At 43.0% G+C, this 22,590-nt stretch overlaps 1 protein-coding gene across 1 annotated transcript in view; it reads right to left on the bottom strand.

Annotated features, from left to right (window-relative positions):
* Positions 1–22,590, bottom strand: part of TSHR (thyroid stimulating hormone receptor) — a 238,141-nt gene that overhangs the window by 16,383 nt on the left and 199,168 nt on the right. Inside the window, exon 8 of the mRNA XM_048855087.2 lies at positions 9,374–9,451. Coding sequence (XP_048711044.1) covers positions 9,374–9,451 — 78 coding nt within the window. The remainder of the gene's footprint in view (positions 1–9,373; positions 9,452–22,590) is intronic.

Below are 22,590 nucleotides of genomic sequence, written 5' to 3'. Positions count from 1 at the left end.
AACAGATGTCTTCATTCTCCAGGGCTGTCAATCTACCGTCTTTCACCAGCAGTAAACTTATGTCAAACACCTAATTCTGAAGGCTAACATTACAGAATTTTCACAGTAAGTTTATGGCGATCTTCCTGACAGGATATACAGAAGGCATGGTGATGGGTTTTGCCCTGTTTCATTACTGCTCAATCCTAGTTTCAGAGACTACTACAAAAAATGTTTTAGAACGTGATTGGTACTTACACTGCTGACAATATCTAGAAAGGTGGTGAGATGCAACTGCTGCTACTTATTTGATTTGTTTCCATTAAAATATAGTCTATATCTACAAATCACGTACACTGCTAGTCTATGGAAAAAAATACTCAATTTGAGTCACCCCGTTTTTGCCCTTCATTTATAGACTCAGACTTCAAGGCCAGAAGGGACCATTGTGATTATAGTCTGATCTTCTGCACATTACAAGCCACAGAACCTCACCCATCCACTCCTATAATAGACCCATAACCTGTGGCTGAGTTACTGAAATCCTCAAATCATGATTTAAAGACTTCAAATGACAGAGAATCCACCTTTTACTCTAATTTAAGTGTCCCAAGCTGCAGAGGAAGATGAAACCCCCCCCAGGGTCTATGCCAATCTGACCTAGGGGAAAATTTCTTCCCGACTCCAAATATGATGATCAGCTAGACTCTGAGCATGTTTGTGAGACCCATCAGAGAGACACTGGGGAAAAAACTGCCTCTAGTAAGGTAGAGTCTTCCGCATATAGTGTCCCTTTTCTGACTTTAGCAAAGCTTTTGATACGGTTTCCCACAGTATTCTTGCCAGCAAGTTAAAGAAGTATCGGCTGGATAAATGGAGTATAAGGTGGACAGAAAGCTGGCTAGATCGTCGGGCTTAATGGGTAGTGATGAATAGCTCCATGTCTAGTTGGCAGCCGGTATCATGAGGAGTGCCCCAAGGGTCGCTCCTGCGGCCAGTTTTGTTCAATATCTTCATTAATGATCTGGAGGATGGCGTGGATTGCACCCTCAGCAAGTTTGCAGATGACGATAAACTGGGAGGAGTGGTAGATACACTGGAGGGAAGGGATAGGTTACAGAGGGACCCAGACAAATTAGAGGATTGGGCCAAAAGAAATCTGATGAGGTTCAACAAGGACAAGTGCAGAGTCCTGCACTTAGGACAGAAGAATCCCATGCACTGCTACAGACTAGAGACTGAGTGGCTAGGCAGCAGTTCGGCAGAAAAGGACCTAGGGGTTACAGTGGACGAGAAACCTTGATATGAGTCAGTGTGCCCTTGCTGCCAAGAAGGCTAATGGCATTTTGGGCTGTTTAAGTAGGAGCATTGCCAGCAGATAGAGGGATCTGGAGTACTGTGTCCAGTTTTGTGCCCCACACTACAAGAAGGATGTGGAAAAATTGGAAAACATCCAGCGGAGGGCAACAAAAATGATTAGGGGGCTGGAACACATGAATTATGAGGAGAGGCTGAGGGAACTTGGATTATTTAGTCTGCAGAAGAGAAGAATGAGGGGGGATTTGAAAGCTGCTTTCAACTACCTGAAAGGGGGGGTCCAAAGAGGGTGGATCTAGACTGTTCTCAGTGGTAGCAGATGACAGAACGAGGCGTAATCGTGTCAAGTTGCAGTGGGGGAGGTTTAGGTTGGATATTAGGAAAAACTTTTTCATTAGGAGGGTGGTGAAGCACTGGAATGCGTTACCTAGGGAGGTGGTGGAATCTCCTTCCTTAGAGATTTTTAAGGTCACGCTTGACAAAGCCCTGGCTGGGATGATTTAAGTTGGGGATTGGTCCTGCTTTGAGCAGGGGGTTAGACTAGATAACCTCCTGAGTTCCCTTCCTACCCTGATATTCTATGATTCTCGCTGTTGGAGATATTTGTTAATTGCAGTCACAGATAGCCTACAATGGCATATGGCCCATCTCATCATACCAGCCCCTCCACATACTTATCAAGCTCAGTCTTGAAACCAGTTGGGTTTTTTGCCCTCACTGCTCCCCTTGAAAGCCTGTTCCAACCCTTCACTCCTCTGATGGTGTATCGATGCTGGTTCCGGTGGGACCCAACTGAGAGTGCCAATTCAGGACAAATTGCTTAAAGCAGGGCAGTTACAGCCCAAGGCTGGGGTTTCTAAGCACACTAAGTCCATGGCACAAGTCCATGGGGCCGGATGCGCTGCATCCGAGAGTGCTAAAGGAGTTGGCGGATGTGATTGCAGAGCCATTGGCCATTATCTTTGAAAACTCATGGCGATCGCGGGAAGTCCCGAACTACTGGAAAAAGGCTAATGTAGTGCCCCTCTTTAAAAAAGGGAAGAAGGAGGATCCTGGGAACTACAGGCCAGTCAGCCTCACCTCAGTCCCTGGAAAAATCATGGAGCAGGTCCTCAAAGAATCAATCCTGAAGCACTTACATGAGAGGAAAGTGATCAGGAACAGTCAGCATGGATTCACCAAGGGCAGATCATGCCTGACTAATCTAATCGCCTTCTATGACGAGATTACTGGCTCTGTGGATGAGGGAAAAGCAGTGGACGTGTCGCTCCTTGACTTTAGCAAAGCTTTTGACACGGTCTCCCACAGTATTCTTGCCAGTAAGTTAAAGAAGTATGGGCTGGACGAATGGACTATAAGGTGGATAGAAAGTTGGCTAGATTGTCGGGCTCAACGGGTAGTGATCAATGGCTCCATGTCTAGTTGGCAGCCGGTATCAAGTGGAGTGCCCCAAGGGTCGGTCCTCGGGCCTGTTTTGTTCAATATCTTCATAAATGATCTGGAGGATGGCGTGGATGGCACCCTCAGCAAGTTTGCAGATGACACTAAACTGGGAGGAGAGGTAGATATGCTGGAGGGTAGGGATAGGATACAGAGGGACCTAGACATATTAGAGGATTGGGCCAAAAGAAATATGATGAGGTTCAACAAGGACAAGTGCAGAGTCCTGCACTTAGAACGGAAGAACCCCATGCACCGCGACAGACTAGGGACCGAATGGCTAGGCAGCAGTTCTGCAGAAAAGGACCTAGGGGTTACAGTGGACGAGAACCTAGATATGAGTCAACAGTGTGCCCTTGTTGCCAAGGAGGCCAATGGCATTTTGGGATGTATACGTAGGGGCATTGCCAGCAGATCGAGGGACGTGATCGTTCCCCTCTATTCGACATTGGCAAGGCCTCATCTGGAGTAGTGTGTCCAGTTTTGGGCCCCACACTACAAGAAGGATATGGAAAAATTGGAAAACATCCAGCGGAGGGCAACAAAAATGATTAGGAGACTGGAACACATGAGTTATGAGGAGAGGCTGAGGGAACTGGGATTGTTTAGCCTGCAGAAGAGAAGAATGAGGGGGGATTTGATAGCTGCTTTCAACTACCTGAGAGGATGGTTCTAGACTATTCTCAGTGGTAGAAGAGGACAGGACAAGGAGTAATGGTCTCAAGTTGCAGTGGGGGAGATTTAGGTTGGATATTAGGAAAAACTTTTTCACTAGGAGGGTGGTGAAACACTGGAATGCGTTACCTAGGGAGGTGGTGGAATCTCCTTCCTTAGAGATTTTTAAGGTCACGCTTGACAAAGTCCTGGCTGGGATGATTTAGTTGGGGATTGGTCCTGCTTCGAGCAGGGGGTTGGACTAGATGACCTTCTGGGGTCCCTTCCAACCCTTATATTCTATGATTATATTCTATGATTCTATGATATTCTATGATTCTATGATACGAAGGCAAACCAAACCAGCCAGACACAGAATACTTTGGTTTTACCCCACTGGCTAACCACAAGTCACACAAGCAATTCCCTTAGACACTCCAGTTTCCCAGTGTCAGTACATGTGCCACTTGTTATGGGGACAGATGGTTATGAAAACCAATACCCCAGTAAAAGAAAAAAAGCTTCTCTCGATCCCAAAGGACCAAGCCCCAGACCCAGGTCAATATATAAATCAGATCTTACCCACAAATCACGCTGTTGCCAATCCTTTAGAATCTAAAATCTAAAGGTTTATTCATAAAAGGAAAAAGATATAGATGAGAGCTAGAATTGGTTAAATGGAATCAATTACATACAGTAATAGCAAAGTTCTTTAAAAAAGGGAAGAAGGAGGATCCTGGGAACTACAGGCCAGTCAGCCTCACCTCAGTCCCTGGAAAAATCATGGAGCAGGTCCTCAAAGAATCAATCCTGAAGCACTTGCATGAGAGGAAAGTGATCAGGAACAGCCAGCATGGATTCACCAAGGGAAGGTCATGCCTGACTAATCTAATCGCCTTTTATGATGAGATTACTGGTTCTGTGGATGAAGGGAAAGCAGTGGATGTATTGTTTCTTGACTTTAGCAAAGCTTTTGACACGGTCTCCCACAGTATTCTTGTCAGCAAGTTAAGGAAGTATGGGCTGGATGAATGCACTATAAGGTGGGTAGAAAGCTGGCTAGATTGTCGGGCTCAACGGGTAGTGATAAATGGCTCCATGTCTAGTTGGCAGCCGGTATCAAGTGGAGTGCCCCAAGGGTCGGTCCTGGGGCCGGTTTTGTTCAATATCTTCATAAATGATCTGGAGGATGGCGTGGATTGCACTCTCAGCAAATTTGCGGATGATACTAAACTGGGAGGAGTGGTAGATATGCTGGAGGGGAGGGATAGGATACAGAAGGACCTAGACAAATTGGAGGATTGGGCCAAAAGAAATCTGATGAGGTTCAACAAGGATAAGTGCAGGGTCCTGCACTTAGCACGGAAGAACCCAATGCACAGCTACAGACTAGGGACTGAATGGCTAGGCAGCAGTTCTGCGGAAAAGGACCTAGGGGTGACAGTGGACGAGAAGCTGGATATGAGTCAGCAGTGTGCCCTTGTTTCCAAGAAGGCCAATGGCATTTTGGGATGTATAAGTAGGGGCATAGTGAGCAGATCGAGGGACGTGATCGTTCCCCTCTATTCGACATTGGTGAGGCCTCATCTGGAGTACTGTGTCCAGTTTTGGGCCCCACACTTCAAGAAGGATGTGGATAAATTGGAGAGAGTCCAGCGAAGGGCAACAAAAATGATTAGGGGTCTGGAACACATGACTTATGAGGAGAGGCTGAGGGAGCTGGGATTGTTTAGCCTGCAGAAGAGAAGAATGAGGGGGGATTTGATAGCTGCTTTCAACTACCTGAAAGGGGGTTCCAAAGAGGATGGCTCTAGACTGTTCTCAATGGTAGCAGATGACAGAACGAGGAGTAATGGTCTCAAGTTGCAGTGGGGGAGGTTTAGATTGGATATTAGGAAAAACTTACCTAGGGAGGTGGTAGAATCTCCTTCCTTAGAGGTTTTTAAGGTCAGGCTTGACAAAGCCCTGGCTGGGATGATTTAACTGGGAATTGGTCCTGCTTCGAGCAGGGGGTTGGACTAGATGACCTTCAGGGTCCCTTCCAACCCTGATATTCTATGATTCTTGGTTCAGGCTTGCAGCAGTGATGGAATAAACTGCAGGTTCAAATCAAGACTCTGGAGAACATCCACAGCTGGGATGGGTCTTTCAGTCCTTTGTTTAGAGCTTCTGTTTGTAGCAAAGTCCCTCCAGAGGTATGAAGCAGGACTGAAGACCAGATGGAGGAGCTGCAGCAGCTTTTTTTATTCTCTTGACATGTGGTCTTTCTTTCTTTGTTCCAAAGACAAGCTGTCCATCACATGGCCTGGAAAAACCTCAGAGTTCTGTCCATAGGCATGTCCCCGCATACCTTGCTGAGTCACAAGATGTGCCTGCCTTCTCTCAGTGGGTCAATTGTATAGCTGATGGTCCTTAGTGGACCATCAAGCAGGCTAGGCAGAGCTGACACCAACTTGTCTGGGGTGTCACCCAGAAGCATAGCACGAGTTTGAAATACAGACAGTATAGAGCCAATACTTATATCTTTAAATACAAAAATGATACATGCATCTCCCCTTTCTCTGTATGGGGTGGTGATGGAGGGGAGAGGGAATATAGGATTTGGAAGGTGGGGAAGCAGCCTCATAGGCTATGAGCTGCAGACAGCTGCTTCCTTGCCTTTGACATCCTATATACAGTACACATGCACACGCATTCAGATGCTCCTCCTGAGAGGCACTGTGAGATAGCTTGCTGCTGCAGATGCGGTCCAGATACAGATAAACGAGGGAGTGCAGATCGGATACAAGTTGATTCTTGCAGATGCGGATCATATGAAGATCCACTTTTTTATATCCGTGCAGGGCTCTACCAATTGTGTAAGGGTTACAGAAGGCCCTGAAGTTGTTACCCACAAATTAAACTTGACTGAACATCCTGCATTCCCAAAGTAGTTCATATGTGCGTGCAATGCCAGCAAATCGAAAGACCACATCACAGAAAAATGCTGTCAACTTTTAAAACAAGAAACTGGATTAGGAATAAACAGCAGATGGTACATTTATGATCACTTATCATGGCTCCTCTGTCTTCTTTCCTGGAGAAGCAATTCCGCCTTGTGCAATGTCTATTTAGCACCACCTCCATCTTTTGGTGGAAATGTTATTATGACCTGTCTATTGCACACATGCACAGTTTCTAAAGGAAGATGGAAAGCTGGCTGATTTGATTGAAAGACTCAAAACACATGCCAGTGTCCTGTGGATTCGTGACGGGTGGGTCAGCACAATAGACTACGGAACATGATGACAACTTCCAGTCACTTTGAGAACAAATCTAACCTGAAAACACAGGAGGAAAAGAAATGTCTTTTTATATGCCCTGAATTCTACTTTTCCACTATTGGTAACCACAACTCTACATTAATGTGATACCTATAAAATGCTATCTATCTGCAGCCTCAGTGATTTGATTGTTTATATAGGTATGTATTTTGACATACTTAGGTCAACATATTAGACCAATATCTTTTTAGATGTCTATTAAATACACACAAAATATTCTGCCTAATATTCCCTTCCCCATCAATAAAACCATTTTGTAAATGATCTTCTGTCCTGTAAAGGTATTTGGGAAACCTTGTGCATTTAAAGGGATAGATCTCTAGCTGCACAGACACTGCCATTGCAAACTGCAGCAGAGAGAATAGACTTTAAGAATATCAGCTAAGAAAAACCGTCTTCTACCATTTGAGGTGAAGGAAGATCTCTTTTGGCTCTCAGTTAAAATATAGGTTTTATGTTCCATAAGCAGTCAGCAAAAAGAGGGAAACAACATAAGCAGGCTGATAGAGAGACTCCCTACTTAATAGATTGCAGTACTGAGGCAAAAATCAAATTCTGGTGTAAGAAAAAGACTAATATTAAAGAATACATACCCAAAAGTGTTAAACTACAACTGGAAGGTTTTATTTTTTAAACTGATGTGCTTTCTGGCTTTTTGTCTTGATTCTCCTGTTCCATATTCCACCTCCCTTTCTGAACTCGTGGTCACTATCAAGGAACCTTCTGATACAGGACTGAGGCCTCACATGTCAATACCATTTTATGGTTAATCAGATAGGGGTATGTTACCGCAAAGCTGTTACCCTGCCTGTTTTTCTGGCATCAGTCACATCCTGAGAGAAAGATCATGCCTCCTACAACCTGAATTACCTAGTCTAGCTAGGGAGGATTCTTATTGATCCTTAAGTAACCCAGTAGTCGAACATCATTTTGATGCAATGACACCGAATATGACACACAAAATAGAGAGTGAATCTGGCAACCTCATTTGGCGTGATCTGTGTGGCTGGCATCACTGCCATGATCACCAACAGACTAAACACTGCAATTCAGCTGCTATGCCGGAAGGAAGGAATTTCAGGATCTTCTGCAAGTAAATTAGAGGCTAGAGAAGTACCTGTTTGTTTGTTTTTAAACTCAGCACCCTCTCTCATTCTTCCAACATTTCTCAGCACCACCATTGTCCCCAGGTTATCATCCATCCTCTACATTAAGGACTGGACAGACTCCCTCCTAAGTCTATGAAACCCTCTCCTTAAACCTAAACTGTAGAAAAACAAAGCACTGGGGTTGTGTCCATTCATTTGTATAGAAAAAATCTGTCATGCATTCTTCAAACTTTTTTCCTGTTTTTTACTTTAGAAACAGAAGAATATCAAACCTTGTCTTCCTTGCTTTTAATGGTAGCCTATTTGGAGGACCAGAAAACTGGACGGGGAGCCAAATTAAATAGGGAGTAACAAAAACAGCAGCAGCAACAACATAATTTCAAGTGTTGACTAAAAATCCCTTCCCATCTCAGTTTCCATTTCCTTATTACTTATACTATTACAATCCTACTAGTTCTCCAGTTATACAGTGTCTTTCAGGAGAAAGAAGGTAATGAGGAGTTGTATTTCTAATGTAAAACACTAACTTCTAAAACGTCTTTCAGCCCTTCTTTAATCATCACAGAGTATCAAAAATAAATATATTTCTAAAAGGCACAAACCCAACTATTTCCTTTTTACAGGTGACTTTTAATCAGCTAAAGCAGAGGTGGGCAAACTACGGCCCGCGGGCTACATCTGGCCAACGGGACCATCCTGCCCGCCCCCTGAGCTCCTGGCCCTGAAGGCTTTCCCCAGCCCCTCCCCCGCTGTACTCCCTCCCCTGCAGCCACGCCATCATGCGGGCAGCACTCTGGGCACCGGGGCTGCGCACTCATGCAGGGCAGCACGGCAGCGTGTCTGGCTGCGGCCAGGCGGCGCGGCTGCCAGACATGCTGCTCTGAGTGGCATGGTAAGGACGCCAGGGCCGGAGGGTTGGATAAGGGGCAGGGGCCCCAGGGCAGCAGTCAGGGGACAGGGAGCAGGGGGCAGTTGGATGGGGCAGAAGTTCGGGGGGGGTCCTGAATACAGGGAATGGGCGGGGGGTTGGATACACATGGGAGTCTGGGGGGCCTGTCAGGGGGTGGGGGTGGATGGGGGTAGGGTCCCAGGAGGAGGCAGTCAGGGGACAAGGAGCAGGGAGAGTTGGATGGGTCAGGAGTTCTGAGGGGGGCTATCAGGGGGTGGAAAGTGGGAGGGGGCAGGCTGTTTGGGGAGGCACAGCCTTCCCTACCCGGCCCTCCATACAGTTTTGGAACCCCGATGTGGCCCTCAGGCCAAAAAGTTTGCCCACCCCTGAACTAAAGGAATAATTAAGCTATGTACATCTGCCACTGTCTAAACCCCAAGAAACAAAAGACTAAGAAAGACTGAGAATCAAACCCAAACCTCTTGCAACACAGAGCATTAACCCTAGGTAATATAGTCAGTTCCAGAATAACAGCTGTTATCATCAATGTTATTGTGTAAGCATATCACCCCCACTCTTGTTTTCTGTTGATAGTCCTGAGGATGGTGCAGTGCTATTGAACACCACTTTTAAAATGTTCTCCACCCTTTTGTCCTACTCACAGCAGGGTTGGTCCACTGTGCACTCCCCAAAATGCATCTTCTTCAATAACTTTCAGGTATTTGTTCTTGTGCAGGTAGCTGCAGAGAGAAAATGCACAATTATCTGGTGATAAAATTATATATCTCCCATGAGCTACCATATGTAAAGAGGAATATGAACACCCCAGTGAAAAAGAATAAGACTAGAAGCTATAGGAACCCTGAGTTGCCACATGGGCCTTTTTTTTTTTCATGCTTTAAATAAATTTGACAAACAGCCAGCAGCTTAGTAGCTGTCAGTCCAATTTCTAATGGTACAAGTGTCCACATCACAAAAACTACCTCCTCAAGTGGCAACCTCAGTAGAGGCAACCAAGACTGAATAAGTTATGGATGATGAACATCTTACCTAAACCTTAAGGATGGTCTCTCCAGAGCAGGGTTGAGGCACATTGGCTAAGTAACATGGAGGAAACTTGCCTTGCCACTGCACATATCATACCCATTCTGTGCAGACCAATTCTGTACAGGATTTTAGTCTTTGGTATGGTCAGTTGACACCTTTCTCTGGCATTTAAAAACTAGAAAAAGAACCTCTGCCACTGCTCATTGAACTTTACCTGTAACTTACGAGTTCATTTTCTGCTCCCATATTATTTATACTCTACCATGCAGTATTTGAGGCAGAGCTACAGTCACACCTTCATCTAGAGATAGTTACACATTGTGTAACTGATTGTATATATTGGTATTCTTTCACCGACTTATAAAAGAAGTCTCTCTTTAAAAATAAAAATTAAATATACATATTTTCATTGTTATTGTTATTCTGTCTTTATTCACAAATATTTTTAAGGTTACCTGGTCTTAATTCAAAATGATACCTATTCCACTTCTCTTCAGTTATGATAAGGAACGTGAGGAGGAAGGGGGAGGGGGAGAAAGAGGACTGGGCTTTGAGAAACAACCACTTTCTTTTAGCTGTGAATGCGGATGGAAGGAGGGGCAACCAGGCCACAGGGAGCCACCACCATCTGGGGAGAGGAGGCGACATAATGCTTCCTCCCACCTAGTTTTACTAGGAGCAGAAAAGACATAAGTGTGAGGGATGGAAGGAGTTTTAAGTCCAGTAAAAAGCATTACAGTTCACCTGTTGAACCACATTTTTAAAAGTGGCCTCTGCATCTGCATGTCCACCTTATCCAATCAACATTTTAAGTACTATCAGTTATTTTGCTTTGTATAAAATGAGCCCAATTAATAAGTCTCAGGAAGAATGAATAAACTCAGTCTTACCATTCTGAACATTTTAATCTTTTTTCCTCAAAAAGCCAAGAAACATCCCCGTAAATAAAGTAAATCCTCCACCCCAAACACATATGCACACCATAAACACCAAACACTCCCCCTAAGAAAATCTGGGGGGGTGGGAGGAGGAGGGTTAAAGCTTTCGTATCCCCAACCTCAGATCTGAGGAGGCAAATGACATTTGTGGACACATCAGAGACCTGTAGGAAAACACTGCCCACGCTGGATTTGAGTGTGAGAATACATGTTTCAGGTGCCTAAGGTTTGCATAACCAAAACAGGGCCTCCTATGTACATGTAACAATTTAGAGATCAGACTGAAGCTCCTTGGAAAGAAGGAGAGAGAAAGAATGAACTTGAAAGAAAAACCAACCAAACTAAATCTCTACCATGATGTCATCAACAAAATCAATGTTCTAAAATTCTAGAGAAACAAACAATTTCCCTCCATCATTCAGACACTTTCCTAAAGCCTGTAGCAATACAGCATTCTCTCATCCCTACACATGAGCCATGTAAACAAAGACAAGACCACCTTTCACTCCACATCACTCTGGCACTTGAAACACCAGAGAAAATACAGGTTTCAGAGTAACAGCCTTGTTAGTCTGTATTCGCAAAAAGAAAAGGAGTACTTGTGGCACCTTAGAGACTAACCAATTTATTTGAGCATAAGCTTTCATGAGCTACAGCTCACTTCATCAGATACAGATACAGATTGCAGTGCATATGCATTGCAGAGACAGGGTAGCACATTGTATAATTAAATAAATACCACAAAATGCTTATTGAACACTCAAGAAGTTACCATAATACAGCAATGGACTAATTAAAGCTACTCAACATTACAAAGAAAGGTTTCAGAGGAACAGCCGTGTTAGTCTGTATTCGCAAAAAGAAAAGGAGTACTTGTGGCACCTTAGAGACTAACCAATTTATTTGAGCATGAGCTTTCGTGAGCTACAGCTCACTTCATCAGATGTTTACCATCTGATGAAGTGAGCTGTAGCTCACGAAAGCTCATGCTCAAATAAATTGGTTAGTCTCTAAGGTGCCACAAGTACTCCTTTTCTTATTACAAAGAAAGTGACCAATCTACCCAGCCTGAGGCTACATCCTGGGTATCAATTGCATTCCACTGGCAAGTAGTAATGTAATCTGGAATTCAGTTTGATTAGGTCCAGTGTCCTTCAGGTTCCCAAAACTCTTTAGAGAACAACAGCTAGCTGTTTTATAGCACTTTTAATCTGAAGATCTCAGAGCATTTTGTAAAAGAGGTAACTTAGTAAGTATCCTTATCTCCTGAGGAAACTCAGGCAGAGAGATGAAATGACTTCCCTGCGGTCAGTGGCAGAGCTGTGAACACAACCCAAATCTCCCGAGCTTGACTGCTCTAATCATTAGACTACACTGGCTAGAACAGGCCAGCGTTTGGTGAAGAACTAAAGGTCCACAGGGGAGCATAGATCAAGTCTTTAGACTCGAGTCCTGAAAATGCAATTGAATCGGTTTAGCTGTAAAGTGTGTAAATTCATCTGCAATCCATAATGTTTGTGTCTTGAAAACTACAAAGAACCAAATCCTGTCCCCATTAACGTTATTGGCAAACTTGACCTCACTAGGCACAGGCCCATACTTCTCACTGTAGTCAAGTCAGAAGATGCAAATATTTCACTTGACCTATAAAACACAAGTGCACAGTGAGCACTGGAATATATTTCCTGCATATTATTTGTTAGGCATAACACATACCTAATTCCCTGCATGCCACCAAGAAAATCTCTCATAGCCTATCCTCTCATCTGCTGTCATGTGAAACAAACCCTAGTTCTGCTTTAACACTATATCAGGGATTAGTATCTCCCTTTATCTGATGCTTTATGGAGAAATATGAGAGCCCTTCTCATAGCTTGTCAATGTAGACCCAGTGGCTTTAGTATCTTGAGCTACTGTTTCACTATTTGCTATTTCCCCCTTTCATTTCCTGTCTGCAAATCTAACACTGAGTATCTCTAAAAATCAAAAACAGAACAAGAGCTAAGGATCAACCAGAGCCTTCAACAGCTTCACTGTAGCTGTGACTGAAGCAAGAGAAAACCTCTTTGCCCTAAGCACTAGAAATCATTGTACATCTAAATAATTGCTTGTTCAATTTTGCAATATTTTTCTCTGACATTTAAGACACCCCTGGGAGTAATAAAGTTGAAAGACAACAGTTCAGATCTGCCAATAAAACTAGATAGACTCTCAAACCTACAGAGCCATCCAGAGACCAATGGCATGTTTATAATAATCCCTTAATGAGGAGGGGCTTCACTGTTGCCTGCCAGTTTGAGTGCACAAGAGTCAGGCCCATCAGAATGCAGGATTTCCTGATACTAATTTATTTCAATTGTTTAAGCCCTTTTTATTTTGTTTAATAGGTACCCATTTTAAATGGAAAAGGAATAGACTCTCCTTGTTAATTTCTGGTTTGACTGAAGGTGTTTATGTATGGCTGGCTTAGCCTCTTCCAACAGCTTTCTTGTCCTTCTTTACATTTCTTGTCAAAGTGTACACTAACTTTTTTCTCTCAAATTCATCATGACCCAAGACCAAATTAAAAATGTCAATGCCCTTGTTCAACTATTATCTTTTTTAAAATAGCTTTAAGTGAATGTTAATATCCAGATGACGTGAGGGACTGTGTCAAGGAAGCTTCTTCTCAAGCCCTCCATTCTTCCACTAATATCTGTCAATGTTGATAGCATAATCACCCTCCGAAGTCATGCCTCCCTATTATCTGGGTGTCATCCTTGACTCCACCCTCTCTACCTGTATACATTCAGGCCATGTCCAAATTATGCTTCTTCCTTCCTACCATTTCCAAGATCCAATCTTTTCTCTCTGTCCACACTGATTAAAAACTTTTGTCCAGATGCTTATGATTGCCCATCTTGATTACTGCAACCTATTCGTCTCTGGCCTTCCTGACCCCGATCTCCGGTCAATTTTGAATTACTCTTCTGACCTGCTGGTCTGAACATGTCATCCTAGAGCTGGCTAAAAAAACTGAAAAACAATTCTAAAGTTGTTTCTGTCTCAAAGGGTATGACTTTCTCCCCCATTTTTTTAAAAAAATTGTTAAATATTTTTTTCAAAATTTTGGTGTCTTGCTTCCTCCCAGTTTTTCCTCTCTGATACTGATTGCAATATCAGGAGTGATGTCCAGGTTTTTTTCTCCCTTGCTTTTTATTTTTTTCCTTTTGGTACTTTGTAACTTTTCAAAACTTCAACTTTTGAAGAGCTATGGTTGGCAGAGTTAGAATCTCATTTTTCCTTTTGCCACTTCACAATTTTTCAGGAAATACTGAAAAGTGATAGAGTGGTAAAAGTAAAAATGCAAAAAGAAAAAGAAAAAAGAAAAAAAAGTGAAAATTCATTATATTGTATGCAGTGGCAAAACCGCAAACCCTGAAAATTCAAATTTTTAAAATTTGAAATGTAGATGAAAAACTGTAAAATGTAGAAAAACCAGAAGCATTTTACCAAAATGTTTTATTCTTAACAAGGCTATAATTCTGCTGGGGAAAAAAGTTTCAGAAACAAAATTTCAAGCAGTTCTATGCCACTTCTGAGTCCCTCCAATGGCCTCCCTTTTCCCACTGCATCTTATGCAAACCTCTAGCCCCTACTTTTATGGCTCTCCACATTTTCCCCAGCAACATCTTCTCTATAATGATGCCAGTCTCCATTGCCTGTTTATCCACTTCTCCCACAAGCACCTTCACATTTCTTCCATATTGCCCCAATGCATGCTATGCCCTCCCCAAATTAATCTGTAAAGCCATTACCTGCCCTCCTTTAAATATCTCAATATTCTCTTCTACCATGATGCCTGTAGTAAATAAGCAACTGATAATGGCTAGGTAAGTGATCAGTTAGGATTACTGATATCATTAATATCTTGTTTATACCCTAAAAAAAATTCATTAAAGAATAAAAAAAAAAGTTACTTACCTGTAGTTTTTTTTGAGATGTGTTGTGCATATATAAAAATTCCACTCACGATGTGCAGACACCCCGTGCACTCAATATCAGAGTTTTTTGGACAGCAGTGTCCATTGGGACTGTGCACGCGCCCTGAATGTCCTTGTAACCTGCACTGAGGGCATATAAGGCAGAGAGCCCAACTGCCAGCCACTGAGTTCCTTCTCCACCACAGAATCCCAATGTCACAGGACTCCATAGCAAAGGGGAAGGAGTGTGTGTCACGGAATATATAATATGGACAGTACATCTCAAAGAACTCCAGTTACTGATTTTCTTTCTTTGAGTGCTTGCCCATATTTATATATTCCACTCATAGTGACTCACAAGCAGTGATTCCATGTAAGCTGATGTGAGCTCAGAATCTAAATGAATAAAGACCACAGCACAACTTTGCCAAAAGATACTTCCAAATTTGATGTTTCTACAATGGAGTAGTGTCTTGTGAAAGTATGACTTGATCCACAGGTGTCTGCCTTATAGATGCCCATAATAGAGATATTTTGTAAAGCTACTGCTGAGGCTGTCTGAGCTCTAAGGGAATGAGCACTCAATGTAGTATTCAGGCCTGTATATTTGCCTGAGAAAGAATTTTGGGTCTTGTTTGTCCATTTGACTTTTGATATTTTTATATTCTTATTAACATGTGTGAACAAAGACATGTAAACAACATGTGTGAACAAAGACTGTGTGTTACATCTTCCCACAAGCAGATGGGATGAAAAGAGATGAGAGATAGAGCTAAAGTGTTGCTTGGCAGAGTGGGAGTTTAATATATGAGCATACACTTGAAGGATAGTCCTGCCTCAACTCCTCTCCTTAGATAAGGTCAAGCAACCAGTCGGGAGGGGCGAGGAGGATGGCGGTCGGGAGAGAGAAGATATAAGAAACACTTAAAGCTAAAGAAATGCCTATCCCTAAGCAAAGCACAACCTCACTCCTTACCCCTCCCATGGGACGCAAAACTATGGTTGTGCTTGCTTGATTAACCCCAATAAACATCACATTGCCTACACTTTGGACTTCTGGTCTTCTGTTTTCTGTCTGCATGACAAGAACCAGAAGAGGGTGAAGGCAAAGCCCTTAACAATTGGCAGCTGTCAAAAACTAGAGATCCTGGTACTGGATAAGTACAGAAAATTCTGTCCCTGCAAAGGAGCATGGTCTTTAAAAACCAAAACCTTAACGTAGCAGGAGTTTGCCTCAAAATCTTTGCAGGTCCACAATAGCATCATTAATAGGGAGAGCTATTTTCCTAGATGTAGCTGAATGAAGTGTGTCAGTCAGTTTATGAGAGCGTTCCTGAACCTCCTCAACAGGGGCCTGAGGACACTCAACCTCTCTCTTAAGTAAGCTCTGAAAATTTTTAAAATCAACCAGTTGCAATGGGGCAGCAGGAACTACAACTTGTCAGAAACAAGAATGATACAGGGTGTAGGTCCCACCAAACCACCAGCTTGAGGCGGAACTTCTTCAGACACCTCCTCGGTTTGAGGAGGACCTTGAAAAGGCAACGTCAAGGAGCAGGCTGAGAAGCAGAAGGAGGATTTTTTTTCCCCTGAGAGGTGGCACAGAGGTATGATGTTCTGGCCTATATGAACCCCATAGATTTCGGAAGGGCCATGCAGGCATATTGCAAAGGGAAGGCCCAACAGCAAAGAGGAAATCATGGGGCAAGACAGTGATAGTCACTGTAGAATCTCACATGAGAAGAGTCTCTTGAACATCTACAAGATTTGTAAGAGGCAAAAGGAGATGCCATTGAGGAATATGTAGATGACTCCTGCATCCTGTCTTGTGATCCTAAGGAAGATATAATGAAGCACTCTGCATCCAATGGTGGGGTGGAAGAAGCTGGACTAGTCATCTGTACCAGTAGACCCTGTGCAGTTGGACTTTGAAACACACTCAGTGCCGCAGATAAAGGTACCAGTATTGAAGAGGTGTTATTGAGAGAAGTAGAGAGAAGTCTCCTCCAACACCTGCAAGCCTCCCTGTACCACATACTTTGTCAGTACTAAATGGTGCAGTGGGTCAACAGGGGAGCAAGCATAGGAAAGAGTGGAGTCAACTGTGCTGATGTACTGAGCGGAGCATAGCAGTCATTGCTGGGACTGAAGGAATTATAACAGAGATCATTTGTGCCAAGGAAGCAATATTAGACAATATGGCAGGAGCCAGCACCAAAGAGGCATCCAATTTTATATACCACTGTGGTACTGAAACATCAACAGTGTGATGTTTTTGAGTTCCACAGCAGCCATACTAGACTGTCAAGTCTCTTTACACTAAGAACAGTGAAGGGAACCAGACCACCTGTTAAAGGAGACTTTCACTGGTGATCTGCCTCTAACTCTTCCAGAGCAGTGCTCCTTCTTTTTGTCAATTCTTTCTGAGACAGAAATTGCAGCCTTACATGACAGCTCTGGAGCTGGCAGACACTGAGTTAACAGGTGTACTACTGGAAACAGGAAGATCTTCCCCAGTGGGGTCAGAGATACCAGAGTTTGAGGCTGGGATCATGGATCAATCAAGCAAAGACATTTTCAGATGAGGTTCTTTGATGTTTAATGTTCTCTCTGAGAAAGACTTGCAGACTGTTCATTGACTGGGGATGTGGGACCTCCCTTGGCACTCAAAAAAAAGGCATCATGTATGGTCCTCATTTATGGGTAATGCACTCTCACAATAGAGGCAATACCTAAATCTGGAGGATTTAGGGTTTGACATATCTAAGCTGCAGTAACAGGAGAATTATGATGTATACCCAGTAAAAAGTTGAAAAAAGAAAAGAAAATCTATCAGAAGTATTTGCCAACAAGCAAAAAACCTAATACTAATCATTAACAATAAGTATGAAAGTAGGAATATATACACAAGGTTAGAAAAATCTAAGCTCATGAGAATGACAACAAGTAGTTTTGTCTTGCAGCCATGGGTGGTGAGCAGAAATGGAGTAACATTTGGGCTGCTCTACCCTGTATCTCTTTGGTGCAGGGCATGAAAACATTCAGGGCACATGCATGGCCACACTGGACACCACTGGACAAAAGACTCAGATTCTCAATCACACAGGGCACATGCAGACCATGAGTGGAATATATATGGACAAGCACTCAAAGAACTGCTAATTGTGCACATAACTACTCTCCATAATAGAGTTATGTGAATAACTGATTTTTTCCATTAGCAGGCAGTTCCAAAAATAACAATAATAAAATAAATTCTTTTTATGTTGACCTAAAACAGAATATTTTTTGGAATTTTCAGCAAGTTGAAGCTTGCTTGTGAAAAAAGCTTAATTGTGAAAAAAATTAGCTTTGAGTCAAACAAAACATTTTATTCAACCCCAAACTAAACTTTTTAATTTGTGGCAACTTTAAAAAAAAAAAAAAAAAGCAAATGTCATTTATCCAGGAGTTAGATCACTCACCCGGAATATGAAGACCCACATTTGAAACTCCACTCTAGTGCAGGAACTGAAACCCAGGTCTCCACCCTCTCAACTGCATGCCCTAACCACCAGGCTATAAGGTATTCTGTGATAGGTCTCAATCTCTCCTGTTGAAGCTGCTCCACTTTGTATAAATAATTAAATATTCATTGACCCAGGCACAAAATAAAAATGACTCTCTAGCCTGGTGGTTAGGACACTCAACTGGAAGGTGTGGGACACCAGGGTTCCAGTCCCTGCTCCTTAGTGAGGATTCAAACTTAGATCTTCTATCTCTCAGGTGAGTGCCCTAATCACTGAGCTACTTGTTATAAAAGGGGTGGTGACATCACCACTTCCTCTTCCTTCTCAGTTTTGTGAATGGCGCCTAAAAGTTGGAGTTAGGAACCTAAGCCCACGTGTGCTTCAAGCCCAAAATATCAACAACTTTAATGTAGAAATGAACTGTTTTGACATTTCTTTCTTTGACTGAAAATTTGTTGAAATTGACACAAATTCACAAAAACAACAAGGAGTCCGGTGGCACCTTAAATACTAACAGATTTATTTGGGCATAAGCTTTCATGGGTAAAAACCCCACTTCTTCAGATGCACAAAATGTCTTGGTTGTCCCAAATCAGCATTTTTCAGTGAAAAAAAATTTAAGCCACACCTTTCACCAAGCTCTACTCCATAACCACATGCTCCTGTTTTTTTCTTTCCCTTCAGCCAACTTCTTGTAACCCTCTCCTCTCTTTGTGTCAAGTTTGAGGCACATTGGATAGGCAGTGTAGGGGAAACTTACACTATTGCTGCTCATTCTGAGCCTGTTCTAGGAATAAAGAAAAGAATCTGCTAACTTCATCAATACAAAACTCATTATAATGAAACATGAAAAATGAAAAGAAATGGAAAAAGAAAAAGAACGTCAGACAACAACACAGAGCATTCTTATATAATAATTGCCCTCTGGGCTTTCTTTCCCAGAAAGGTTTTAAGATACAGTTTAATGTGTTGATTGCATTTCAATATTTTTCTCCAAAAGATCCTTTATGGTAAAACCCTTGTTGTTATCCAAGTACAGTTTTAACCAGGAACAGTTACTGAGCTTCCTCATGAAAATACATCATTGGATAAGTGTGTTTTCTTTTGATAGAATCACCAATTCTTTTTGTCTTCTAATTTTAGAGTAAGTCTACAGAGTTTAGTAAAGCAGAAAAAAATATGCCCCCATCAGCTACATTTTAAATATGACCATCAAATTATTAAATGAGTTTAGAGTTTCTACATAACATGCCATCAGTAATGAGACAACAAGCATGATACTGGCCCAGAACCTTGGTGCAGCTCCATAGTGGGTGCAAAAGTAGACTTTGCATTTCCCAGATCCTGGGCTGGCTGCTTGCTGAGCTGGTTCCCTACTGTAACTTACAGTAACCTGGAGGCGGCTCTGAGTTATGCCAGCTGCCAGCAATTTCAATGAACAATATGGCAGCCAGGGATCAGTGGGTTGTAGGGAAGCCCCAGAGCCCTGTGCTCTGGACATTCCTTCTTTGTAGGCAGCAGGGGCAAAGGGTGGTGTAGCGGCTACTATGCAGGTTGTATGCCACAAGAGTTTCCCCCTACACCAAAGTGATCCTCTTGTGTCTGGCTGGGCAGAGGTTTAGGGACAGAACCTCTCCTCAGTGTGGCAGAAAGAAGCTGCATTGTACCTCAGGATCTGAGCCAGCATGAATAAATTTCATGAAGGAACCACAGAAATGAATTCCTGAAAACAATGTCCAGAGCATGAATTGTGAAACAGATACTGTTTATCATTCATGCCTACAAAGTAAGTTTTAAAACAGATGTTTCAGAGTAACAGCCGTGTTAGTCTGTATTCGCAAAAAGAAAAGGAGTACTTGTGGCACCTTAGAGACTAACCAATTTATTTGAGCATGAGCTTTCATGAGCTACAGCTCACTTCATCAGATGCATACCGTGGAAACTGCAGCAGACTTTATATATACACAGAGAATATGAAACAATACCTCCTCCCACCCCACTGTCCTGCTGGTAATAGCTTATCTAAAGTGATCATCAGGTGGGCCATTTCCAGCACAAATCCAGGTTTTCTCACCCTCCACCCCCCCACACAAATTCACTCTCCTGCTGGTGCTAGCCCATCCAAAGTGACAACTCTTTACATAATCAAGTCGGGCTATTTCCTGCACAAATCCAGGTTTTCTCACATCCCCCCCCACCCCCATACACACACAAACTCACTCTCCTGCTGGTAGTAGCTCATCTAAACTGACCACTCTCCAAGTTTAAATCCAAGTTAAACCAGAACATCTGGGGGGGGGGGTAGGAAAAAACAAGAGGAAACAGGCTACCTTGCATAATGACTTAGCCACTCCCAGTCTCTATTTAAGCCTAAATTAATAGTATCCAATTTGCAAATGAATTCCAATTCAGCAGTTTCTCGCTGGAGTCTGGATTTGAAGTTTTTTTGTTTTAAGATAGCGACCTTCATGTCTGTGATTGCGTGACCAGAGAGATTGAAGTGTTCTCCGACTGGTTTGTGAATGTTATAATTCTTGACATCTGATTTGTGTCCATTTATTCTTTTACGTACAGAAAACAGATGTTAACATTCTGAAAATAGTGGTATTGTCTGTATCTTTGTTCTCAGTAATGTTTTCAATTATTAATGGCTTTCAGGGGATTTTCTCGCTCAGGAGATTGATATTGGAAATAGGATAATTTTACCTCTAGCGTTCAAATCTAGGCCAGTGACATTCAGTCCAGGTAATGACTGAACATCAATTATTCACTGAAATATGTCTGGCAACTTATCTGAAATGAGTTGGTGTTTTCAGTCCTCATTTCAGTGGACAAGTATCGTTATTATTTATATCACATTAGTGTCCAGCACCCCCTGTCAGGATTGCTGCCCCAGAGTGCTTGGTCCTGTAGATAGAATGACCAGTTGTCCATTTGGGCTCCCCAGCCTAGCAGGGAAGCATAGATGATGATGATAGTTTTGTCAGGAGAAGAGGGAAGAAGGAGGACTCCCATGTGTTTGTGATGTGGGTTTGTCCACCATAGGAGGGAGAACAGTACCTTGGCCAGGACTGGTTTCAGAGTAACAGCCGTGTTAGTCTGTATTTGCAAAAAGAAAAGGAGTACTTGTGGCACCTTAGAGACTAACCAATTTATTTGAGCATGAGCTTTCGTGAGCTACAGCTCACTTCATCGGATGCATACCATGGAAACTGCAGCAGACGTTATATACACACAGATCATGAAACAATACCTCCTCCCACCCCACTGTCCTGCTGGTAATAGCTTATCTAAAGTGATCATGGATTTGTGCTGGAAATGGCCCAACTTGATGATCACTTTAGATAAGCTATTACCAGCAGGACAGTGGGGTGGGAGGAGGTATTGTTTCATGACCTCTGTGTGTATATAACGTCTGCTGCAGTTTCCACGGTATGCATCCGATGAAGTGAGCTGTAGCTCACGAAAGCTCATGCTCAAATAAATTGGTTAGTCTCTAAGGTGCCACAAGTACTCCTTTTCTTTTTGGCCAGGACTGTCAGCATGAGATTCATGGAGTGGCAGCTTAGTGAGCACATGGACTATAGTCATGTTTGAAGGCAAGGAAGGTGAATTCTCATGAAGTGCACGTAAGTGCATGAGGCTATGTGGTGAGTGTTAGGGGGCTTATACCTTCACCCACTTACTTCCCTGGTCCTTCTCGCATGAACAGAGAGCAACAAGAGGAAAGTGATCAGGAACAGCCAGCATGGATTCACCAAGGGAAGGTCATGCCCGACTAATGTAATCGCCTTTTATGATGAGAATACTGGTTCTGTGGATGAAGGGAAAGCAGTGGATGTATTGTTTCTTGACTTTAGCAAAGCTTTTGACACGGTCTCCCACAGTATTCTTGTCAGCAAGTTAAGGAAGTATGGGCTGGAAGAATGCACTATAAGGTGGGTAGAAAGCTGGCTAGATTGTCGGGCTCAACGGGTAGTTATCAATGGCTCCATGTCTAGTTGGCAGCCGGTATCAAGTGGAGTGCCCCAAGGGTCGGTCCTGGGGCCGGTTTTGTTCAATATCTTCATAAATGATCTGGAGGATGGTGTGGATTGCACTCTCAGCAAATTTGCGGATGATACTAAACTGGGAGGAGTGGTAGATACGCTGGAGGGGAGGGATAGGATACAGAAGGACCTAGACAAATTGGAGGATTGGGCCAAAAGAAATCTGATGAGGTTCAATAAGGATAAGTGCAGGGTCCTGCACTTAGGACGGAAGAACCCAATGCACAGCTACAGACTAGGGACCGAATGGCTAGGCAGCAGTTCTGCGGAAAAGGACCTAGGGGTGACAGTGGATGAGAAGCTGGATATGAGTCAGCAGTGTGCCCTTGTTGCCAAGAAGGCCAATGGCATTTTGGGATGTATAAGTAGGGGCA

The sequence above is a fragment of the Caretta caretta genome, chromosome 6 (genome assembly GCF_965140235.1).
Source record: "Caretta caretta isolate rCarCar2 chromosome 6, rCarCar1.hap1, whole genome shotgun sequence".
Classification (NCBI taxonomy): Eukaryota; Metazoa; Chordata; order Testudines; family Cheloniidae; genus Caretta; species Caretta caretta.
The sequence above is the reverse complement of the archived record's forward strand: the minus strand, read 5'-3'. Positions and strand labels throughout refer to the sequence as shown.